This window comes from Danio aesculapii, chromosome 13 (assembly GCF_903798145.1).
Source record: "Danio aesculapii chromosome 13, fDanAes4.1, whole genome shotgun sequence".
NCBI classification, from domain to species: domain Eukaryota; kingdom Metazoa; phylum Chordata; class Actinopteri; order Cypriniformes; family Danionidae; genus Danio; species Danio aesculapii.
In genome coordinates, this window is record NC_079447.1 from 51,236,046 (window position 1) to 51,247,473 (window position 11,428).

Consider the following 11,428-nt stretch of genomic DNA (forward strand, 5'->3'; position numbering starts at 1 on the left):
GGCCAAGAAAAAGAGTGGGTCAGCACGATGGGTGGGTTGCTCTCCCAAAGTACTCTCCAGGTCCAGGTTGCATCTGGATGTAGTTGTTGCACAAGTCCATGCAGAGTTGTGCAGGCGTTTGATCAGCCAGGCCCAGTCAGCACTGCTGGCGGGTCTGCGTGCTCAGAGATGGGATGCGTGTGTGCCACTGACGCTTCTCTCGGGCACGTGGAGGACTCACTTGAGCCATCTCCTCAAATATATCCTCGTCCTCGGAGGAGCACTGCTGAGATGAGTCTGATCCGCCCTCCTCTTCCTCACTCAGGATCTTCTTCACCTGCTCCACGCTCATGTTCTCCTGGTTTGTCAGCATTGCACACAGCAGAGCCTGAACACCATACAGGAAAATAGATGATGCATCACGAACCTACGGTTGTCATGACACTGGAATTCGGTACCAATCGATACTGTAATTTTAATAACATCCATTTCCCGCTGACATTTGAGCATTGCTGAGCGCGTTCTTAAACAGCGCTGGTTTGACATTGTGTTCACATGCTCAACAGAAATGACTGTGATTGGCCCTGAAGGTCATCAGTTCACCAAACTCACCGCTGTTTACTGAGTGTGAGCACAGATACAGGGACACTGGAGCATTTAAAAGTCACGTCGATCAGCTGGTTTGTCTATAATCTGACATACGGGCGATTCGCTGATGAATCATGGCTTTAAAACACTCCAGTGTCCCTGTATCTGTGCTTACACTCAGTAAACAGCGGTGAGTTTGATGAACTGATGACCATCACGGCCAATCACAGTCATTTCTGTTGAGCACGTGAACACAATGGCAAATCAGCGCCGATTAATGCTGTGTTCACACCAGACAGGGCTAATAAATCTCGTTATTTGCACGTAAATAAATGTGTGAACATTTTGAGTTTAATCACCTAATCCTGCGTCAAATTTACTTCACAATAGCTGTGGATTCGCATCATAGGCAGGGCTTCCATCTGCCTGGTGACTCTAGCTTCATTGCTAAATGGCTTACATGATGTTATTGAGAGAGTAGCAAGGGGCAACCTCCCGCTCTCCCTCGGGAAGCCAATACGGAAGTAACTAAAACTGCAATTCATCGACTCGCCTTGGGGAGCTGGCTCCAGGAAGTCCAGGTCATTTCTGACTGCAATGGGAAATTGGCCATTTTTACAGCTGATAAAAACATGCTTACAGCCTGGTACAAATGATGGCTTTGGTGCATATAGCCTTAATTACATGAAAATGGTTGGCCGCGCCTACTTGTAGCTTCATTTGCGCTCTTCAGAAACCTATGGGTGACGTCACGGATGCTCCGTCCATATATTTTACAGTCTATGGAGAGTAGCTGTGCTTTATGTGTTTTAGGAAGGCTGAAAAACAGCGTATATTCGTTCGGCGCCGTGTCTGAGTCTGTGAGCTCATCAACTCCTCCAGAAACTATACCTGGATGATGGAGGCTTTTAGCAGTGCTTCAGATTGAGCCGAGCCCAGTTTGATGAACTGTAGTCCAGTGTCGGCAGGAGGGGGCACTAACAACAGACACTACATTATAATCACGCCCCAACAAGAGAAAGCTCCTGATTGATTAATGCGGTGTGAATGTCTCTGAAGTTCAGATTTTCCAACTCAAGCGATTCGCGCCAAAACACTCAACTCGTTTGCCGCTTATTAGCTCGAATCGCATCATTCGTGCCACCTCATTCGTACGAATCGCACCGCAGGATGTCTATTCACATCTTTGCATTGACTTAACATGTAAATCACTCACTAGCTTCATCCGCGTCTGGTGTGAACGCAGCATAAGAACGCACTCAACAGCAATCAAATGTTAGCTGGAAATGGACGTTCTTAAAATTACAGTATCGATTGGTACCGAATTCCAGTATTGTGACAACCCTACATGAACCAGTCAAACAAACAAAAAGCTTTACATTTTCTGTGTTGCCGAATGTGCTCTGGAAATAAACCGAAATTGGAGTTTAGATGGTTTTAACGTACCTGAAAGTAGATATTAAAGCTCATGGCAGACTGGCGGTATAATGTTAGCAGCTCCACACACTCCGGACACTTTCATGAGCAGGTACTTCAAGCCAGGACGGGTGTCAATTCCCGGGCCGTCCGATACGAGTCCAGCAGCAGGTCAAAGATGATGGCCAGGTTCTGCATGGAGATGTAGCGGAGAAATCCTGCGGGTTTTGGCTCCGACACAGCCGTGATTTTGCCCTCAGGACCTTTGACAAACTCCTCTAACAGGATGTCATACAGATTCTGCAGGAGCACCTGATGGGACAGTAAACTCACAACCAGAGTCCTGAACGGGATCCTGCAATTAAAAAAAAAATGCATTCAGATTCATTCAGTCTGATTAAAACTATTCACGATTCATTATTCACCTAATACAGCTGTATGAGTAGTAGGATATTTGTGAGACAGACGCATGCATTGTTAAATTAACATTGAGTAGGGCTGTACGATATTGGTCAAATTTAACATTGCGATATTGTTTTATTTTGCAATATATATTACGATAAGAATTTATAAAGTTAGATGGATTGGGATGATTCTGCAGTGGGAGTGCATCTCCATAAAATCTAATAAACAATCTACACAATTTTTGGGGTCCCCCAACACATTTTCGTTGTGGTCTGTGCTATTTGCAGTGCATTTCTGTATTTGCACGTGTTGTGAATATGGAGTCTATTCAGGGCCCTATATACTAGACAACATAATCTACAATTCTGCAAACAAAATAAATTATTGACCAAAAATATTTTTTTAAATGCAAATCCAAAAAAAAAGTTGCAAAGGGAAAATGAAGTTTTGAGAAACAAAAAGGAATTTAGCAACAATAATAAACTACAAATAAAAACAAGCAGTGAAACAAGAAAAAAATATATTAGCAAATATATAATTATATTAAATTAATTAATATTAAATTAATAATAATTTTATATAATTATTATATCAGTTTACACTACATGTTTCTGGCAAGTTCACTTTCTGGCACTGATTTGATATGGGGGAGGAGTCAAGGGAAGTGGGGCATGTACAGCAGGTCTGGATAGCATCAGAGCAACAGCACTGCAAACTCACGGTTGACTGAAAAGCAAATCAAATGAGCCTTGCAAATGACTTGACGGGTTTTGTAAAAATATATTGAGCAGCTTTTTGCACCCTTTGATTTTTATTTACAATTCTTAATTTTCGTTTGCAAAATTCCTATTTATTTCTCCAAAAAAAATGCATTTTATATATATATATATATATATATATATATATATATATATATATATATATATATATATATATATATATATATATATATATATATATATATATATATATTTTTTTTTTTTTTTTTTTTTTTTTTTTTTTTTTTTTTTTTTTTTTGCTTAATACTTTATTTTTAATTGGCAAAACTTTATTTTATGTTGCAAGTATAAACAGCCCTGAATTGACTCCGTAATAATGCACACGTGTAGTCAGAGACTGATCAATTAATGTTTACTATTTCCATCTCCATTAAATCTAATAAACAATCTATAAACTTTTTGGGGTCCCCCGACACATATTCGTTGTGGTCTGTGATATTTGCAGTGCATTTCTGTATTTGCATGTGTTGTGAGTATTTTCATGCATAATCTATAAATACAGTCAAGCTAAAGATCCAACTGAAATAAAGTGTTGTATCATTTCCAGAGTCTAACAGTATTCAAGTACAGTAACTGAATGATGAAAATAAAAATAATTCAATAAAATTAATCGTAATTATGGTCACAAATGGTGCAATTTCTTCTTCTGAATGCTTTTAAATTAATTACACAATCACAGGCATCAAAAATAAATGATAATACAAACTCAACATTGCGTATATCCTGCTATTGCGAATGATCACATTGCGATATCGATGCTGAAACCATACATTGTTCAACCCTAGCATTTAGCATTACATTTGATCTTGGAACGTTTACAAAAATGTTCTATTTTATATCATTAGTTCAATACAATTGTTAACACAAACACTGAAAAAATATGATTAATCTTATCGTATTATATTAATATTATTAATCTTACTGTTAGTTTAAACTAATAATACCTTATTCAAAATAAACTTGTACCTCTTCATATTATTTTGTGAACATAAGCTGATACAAACTAACACAAAACAGTAGTGTTTCTGTAAACGGACATTAAATATGAATATGTTTTTAGGCTTTCCTCTGCTTTTATTCCATGTCCCAAACATTTTCAATTAGGATTAAAAAAACAACAATATAAATGGAGTGTTTAAAGGGACAGTTCACCCAAAACTGAAAATTCTGTCGTCATTTATTCATCATTCACTTATCACAACCCTGTTTGAGTTTCTTACTTCTGTTAAACACAAAAGAAGATATTTAGAAAAATGCTGAAAAAAACTGTTGACCTCCATGGTATTTGTTGTTCCTACTATTGAAGCCAATGGTTGCAGGTTTCTAACATTTTTCAAAATATCTTCTTCAGTGTTCAACAGGAGAAAGAAACTCAAACAGGTTGGGAACCACGTTTGGGTGAGTAAATAGAGAGTAAATTGTGATTTTGGGTGTCATCACTTTAACCCTGTTCTGTAGTTAATGAACAGCCCACTTTAAAAGAATGTGAAAAATTACCCTTATCCTGACAATTTCCTGGATTAACATCTGTGTTGATCCTGGAACAACATTCCAATCAGCCAATCAGAATTAAGGGATACATTTGCAGTTTATGTTAAGGCTAACGGTTAAGTTTATGCACGTCTACATGATTGTTATCCAGCTATTTTTCCCCTCTGATTTTGGGAATAATTTACAGCTTTGTTTGGGTTTAAGGGGCAGGGATTAGGTATGGATTACATTTTCCAACAAAAATGATGTTCCAGGATCAACATATGTTAATCCAGGATCATTGCATCGTACATGTACTTGGCAAAATCATGACGTGCAAATATTAGTGAAGAACAGTAAGGCATGCAGATTCTGTTTGCTGTGCTTACCCGATTTTTCTGTCAAGCGTAGCATGAGAAAGAACAAGGCATAATACAATCAAATGTTACTTTATGATTAAAACAATATTCATATATACACATACATATATACATATACAAATACACATATATATATAATATATATATACATAATATATATATATATACATACACATATATACATATACATATATATACATATACATATATACATATATAACATACACATATATACATACACATATATACACATAATACTATACATATATACATATACATATACATATACATATATACATATACATATTATATTATATAAATCATACACATATATACATATACAATAACATATATACATATACATATATACAATACATATATATATATATAATACACAACATAGATACATATACATATAACATATACATATATCATATACTATATACATATACATATATATATATATACACATACACATATATACATATACATACATATATATATATATATATACATACACATATATACATATACATATACATATACATATATACATATACATATACATATATACATATACTATACATATATATACATACACATATATACATACACATAATACATACATATATACATAATACATATACATATATACATATACATATATATATATACATACACATATATACATATACATATATACATACTATACATATACATATACATATATATATTAATAATATATATAATATACATACACTTATATACATATACTATATACATATATTACATATACATATACATATATATATATATATACAATACATATATATATATATATATATACATACGTACCCTTTGTACGTGTCATCAGAGGGGGAAAGCCCCGCCCACTAGTGGCCATCTCTCCCTCATTATCATAGAACGACAATCTTCTTTTGAATATACCACTATGCTGACACACAGGCATTGTAGCTCTCTTTAAAAAATTTGAACTTAAAGCGACAGTCACCAAAACACCACACAATTAGGATCAAAGCCTAACAGGGTCAGTTTCAGAGAGTTATAAGCATTATGGTGTGGTATCTCTCACCTCTTCTGAGCTTGGCCATTGGAGTGCTGGTCAGCTGGAAGCTCAATGATCAGCACGCAGGACTGAGCGTGCTCAAACCCGTCCTTACTGCTGGGAGTTTTAGGAGAGCACTGCGTATCCAGCATGAACACCTGGAAGAAGATTAAAATAAATACAGACATTATAAACAACTAATTACACACACATGAAGCCAATTGGCTGCACATTGGTGTTTTTACACTAGTTGCTCAACTAATTCGGAGTGAATTATTGTAGTGATGTCTCATTTAGAAGCACTGCTTCAGCTTCGAAACATTAACGAACCATTTGTGTTGAATCAGAGGTTTCAGAGCGTGTATCAACATAGCAAAGTCACTGTAACAGCACGGTATTATCATTCATTCTCTTTTCGGCTTAGTCCCTTTATTAATCAGAGGTTGCCACAGCGGAATGAACCGCCAACTTATCCAGTACATGTTTTAGACAGCGGATGCTCTTCCAGCTGCAACCCATCTCTGGGAAACACCCATACACTCCCATTCGCACACATACACTACGGACAATTTAGCCTACCCTATTCACCGACTCCAGTGTATCCCAACCCTGTTCCTGAAGGCACACCAACATTTTCAAGCTCTCCCTAATCAAACACACCTGAATCATCTTATAACATCAGAAGAGACTCCAACACCTGAAGTTAATGAGTCAGAAAAGGGAGACATCCAAAATATGTACTGTTGGTGTGCCTCCAGGAACAGGGTTGGGAAACACTGATCTACTGTATAGCGCATGTCTATGGACTTGTGAGGGAAACCGGAGGAAACCCACGCGCACACGGGGAAAACATGCAAACTCCACACAGAAACGCCAACTAACCCAGCCGAGGCTCGAACCAGTGACCTTCTTGCTGTGAGGCGACTGTGCCACCGTGACGCCCAGCATGGTATTAGCTGGATTCAAATTAAATAAAAATGCTAAAGAAAAGAAACGCTTGGGAAACTTCTGAAAGCAGGTGACATTTTCTGTACTGCATTATTAATGAGGTAAACATTAATATCTCTGTGGATAAATGAATGGAGTTTTTACTATATGAATCTGACTGTTCAGCTCTGTATATTTTCCAATAGAAGATTATTACGTTTCGATTTTTAGTCTCATTACAATTGTGAAATCTTAGGCAAGATAAGAGCCTATACCCCCCTCAGCTTTCAACATTATCTGAATTACTGCTTTAATAAAACTTCAGCTACTCCAACGATCGGTAAATAATTTAATATTATGCCTCAGGAACATTTGGTGGCTTTTAAATGACTTTATAATGACTTTTTGAGATGAAAAACAATGAAAATCCCGTAAAGTAGCCCTTGTTAATATGAATGAGTGTTGACAGATGATCATGAATGCTGTGGTCTGCGCAGGTACTGTACCTGTTGAGCCATGGCCCGAATCCTCATGTTCTCTGCCTCTGCTGATGGAGAGTGTGACGGAGCTGCGACTTTCACTTCACACGCATCTCCAGTGAAACTGTCTGAACCGCTCCGAAAACAGGCCAGCAAGTTCTGCCAGAGAGCAGAGAAGGTATTTTGGGAAAACTATAACAACAGTAGACAAGTCTCTTCACTAGAGCTGAGGAGAGAAATTGTTTCAATTCTGAAATCAATTCTGCATTGACTCTGAGATGCATCACTACTCTCTCTTCAGATGGCGCTGTATACTTTACAGATAGCTGTATACATAGAGCGCCCTCTGCTGTTAAAACTAACCTAGAGTGCCATCTGCCTTTAAAACTAGCCTAGAGTACCGTCTGCTGTTAAAAACTAGCGTAGATCGCCATCTGCTGTTAAAACTAGTGTACCGTCTGCTGTTAAAACTGGCCTCGAACGCCGTCTGCTGTTAAAACTAGCCTAGAGCACCATCTGCTGTTAAAACTAGCCTAGAGCACCGTCTGCTGTTAAAACTAGCCTTGAGCACTGTCTGGTGTTAAAGCTAGTCTAGAGCGTTGTCTGCTATTAAAACTAGCGTAGAGCACCGTCTGCCGTTAAAACTAACCTAGAGCATAGACTGCTGTTAAAACTAGTCTAGAGCGCCGTCTGCTGTTAAAACTAGCCTAGAGCGCCGTCTGCTGTTAAAACTGGCCTCGAACGCCATCTGCTGTCAAAGCTAGTCTAGAGCACTGTCTGGTGTTAAAGCTAGCCTTAAGGGTCGTCTGCTGTTAAAACTAGCCTAGAGCACCGTCTGCTGTAAAACTAGCCTAGAGCGCCGTCTGCTGTAAAAACTAGCCTAGAGCGCCGTCTGCTGTTAAAACTGGCCTCGAACGCCATCTGCTGTCAAAGCTAGTCTAGAGCACTGTCTGGTGTTAAAGCTAGCCTTAAGGGTCGTCTGCCGTTAAAACTAGCCTAGAGCGCCGTCTGCTGTAAAAACTAGCCTAGAGCGTCGTCTGCTGTTAAACCTGGCCTCGAACGCCATCTGCTGTTAAAGCTAGTCTAGAGCACTGTCTGGTGTTAAAGCTAGCCTTAAGGGTCGTCTGCCGTTAAAACTAGCCTAGATCGCCGTCTGCTGTAAAAACTAGCCTAGAGCGCCGTCTGCTGTAAAAACTAGCCTAGAGCGCCGTCTGCTGTTAAAACTGGCCTCGAACGCCATCTGCTGTCAAAGCTAGTCTAGAGCACTGTCTGGTGTTAAAGCTAGCCTTAAGGGTCGTCTGCCGTTAAAACTAGCCTAGAGCGCCGTCTGCTGTAAAAACTAGCCTAGAGTATCGACTGCTGTTAAAACTAGCCTAGAGCGCCGTCTGCTGTTAAAACTAGCCTCGAACGCCATCTGCTGTTAAAACTAGTCTAGAGCACCGTCTGCTGTAAAAACTAGCCTAGAGCGCCGTCTGCTGTTAAAACTTGCCTAGAGCGCCGTCTGCTGTTAAAACTGGCCATGAACGGCATCTGCTGTTAAAAGCTAGTCTAGAGCACTGTCTGGTGTTAAGCTAGCCTTAAGGGTCGTCTGCCGTTAAAACTAGCCTAGAGCGCGTCTGCTGTAAAACTAGCCTAGAGCGCCGTCTGCTGTAAAAACTAGCCTAGAGCGCCGTCTGCTGTTAAAACTAGCCTAGAGCGCCGTCTGCTGTTAAAACTAGCCTAGAGCGCCGTCTGCTGTTAAAGCTAGTCTAGAGCACTGTCTGGTGTTAAAGCTAGCCTTAAGGGTCGTCTGCCGTTAAAACTAGCCTAGAGCGCCGTCTGCTGTAAAAACTAGCCTAGAGCGATGTCTGGTGTTTAAACTAGTCTAGAACATCGACTGCTGCTAAAACTAGTCTACAGCGCCATCTGCTGTTAAAAACTAGCCTAGAGAGCCGTCTGCTGTTAAAACTAGTCTATAGCACCGTCTACTGTTAAAACTAACCGAGAGCGCCATCTGCTGTTAAAACTAGCCTAAAGCGGCGTCAAGACTACTGCTGTTTTTTGTTGAATGTCTAGGCCATACAGTTCCTTGTTTTTTTTGTATATATATGAACATCCGTCATTACCATATATGGTTTGACTAGATTGTGTGTGCTGGGTTGTGTGTGCCTGAAACGTGTGGTTCTGCGGGCCGGCAGCTGGATATTATTGCTTCTGTTCACCGTATATGACAATACTGTCTAATGTTTGCATATGAACAACAGATCTCTTTAAACACAAAGCCACCGTAGCCTAGAAGATTCACCATGTTTACAGCGAAATAAACAATCATCCTCTTTCTATGAATATTTTCACCGCTTAAACTTCTGTAATTTTGTGCCATCTGTAACACCACATGACAAACAAGAATAAAAAAAAACACTCTACACATCTGCCAATGGTCAGACAAACAGATTGCCTTCGCCAATGGTTTTTAGGTCACAACACTGTCCTTCTACAATCGAACAACAACTGTGGAATAAAACATCCATTCAAATTAGTGTGATCTTCATTATTGACTTAGTATCAACAACAAAACTAGCATTGCAAAGTTAAATAAAAAAGATCTTTAAACATATGCATTCATACAGCATCCCTGATAGCAGCACAGTGTGCCTCTTTCCATAAAAACGGCACAACACTAATCCCTAAAGCAGATTACATCCTGAACATCAGGCAAACACCACATGTGGACGGAAACTTCCAGAGCATGACATTTCAGTCTATTGTCATAAACAAAGCTTGCGCAGCATATGTTTTGCAGATCACACCGAGGAAATGCACATTCACGTTCGAACCTATGCCGCTGGAGCTTCCTTTTGAAAAGCTCTACAGAGAAGAAAGCGCACTGTTCTTCTAGTGAACGTCTCATTTTCATCAGCTTAGAAACTTTTAGAGGACATCTACGGACATTCTGTAGTACGTTCAATTTCATGAATACTCATATAAGATCGTCTGTTTAGTGGTTAGCAGTTAGTTCTGTTAAATATAACTCAATTGCAGTGGTGGAAAGAGTTTTAAATAATTATAGTCAAGTAAAAATGCCATTACTGTAATGTAATGCAAGTAAATCGGTTGTAAACACTAATCACTGGGTAAAGAGTAGCTCTTCTCAAGGGCACTCAAGGGTAGTGAATTATTCCACTTCATTTCCTATGTGCCGTTTTCTTTTAAGGGTGTTTCTGAGTGAAAGTCAAATTATTTGTCATTCATGGACTATGAGAGCAATTTAATGTGAGAACACACTACATTAATATATGCAGATTCGAGTGCTTATTTGAGTTACTGTTGCCTTTCTATCAGCTGGAACCAGTCTGGCCATTCTCCTCTGACCTCTAGCATCAGTAGGGCATTTACGCACACAGAACTGCCGCTCACTGGATATTTCCTCTTTGTCGGGCCATTCTCTGTAAATCCTAGAGATAGTTGTGCATAAAAATCCAAGTAGCTCAGCAGTTTCTGAAATGCTCAGAGCAGCCCGTTTGGCACCAACAACCATGCCACTTTCAAAGTCACTTAAATCCCCTTTCTTCTCCATTCTGATGCTCGCTTTGAACTGCAGCAGATCGTCTTGACCATGTCTAGTTGCTGCATCGAGTTGCTGCCATGTGATTGGCTGAAATTTACGTTAACAAGCAGGTGGACAGGTGTACCTAATAAAGTGGCCAGTGAGTGTTTGTGTTTACATGCGGAATGAAATATGTGTAACCCGAGAGGCAAAAATCCAGCTGTGCTGATATGTTAGCGCTTAGGTTATGACCTTTGAGCCCTGACTAACATGCTGAGAGTGTCCAGCAGGTGGCGCTGCAAAAAAATCCAGCAGCACTGAGAGAATACATGCAGTTTGAGTTTGTGAAAACGTATTATTCTGTAGTGCATTCAGTGATTGTTTGAGGCTATATGGTTGTTTTAGTCCTCATA

General features: G+C 39.1%; 1 protein-coding gene across 1 annotated transcript in view; it reads right to left on the reverse strand.

Moving 5' to 3' along the window:
- The window catches only part of arfgef3 (ARFGEF family member 3), a 57,512-nt gene that overhangs the window by 3,870 nt on the left and 42,214 nt on the right, over positions 1-11,428 (reverse strand). The window contains 9 exon segments of the mRNA XM_056471375.1: positions 3-69; positions 71-108; positions 111-153; positions 155-367; positions 2,014-2,055; positions 2,057-2,121; positions 2,124-2,338; positions 6,111-6,241; positions 7,517-7,648. Of these exon segments, the coding sequence (XP_056327350.1) occupies positions 3-69; positions 71-108; positions 111-153; positions 155-367; positions 2,014-2,055; positions 2,057-2,121; positions 2,124-2,338; positions 6,111-6,241; positions 7,517-7,648 (946 nt within the window).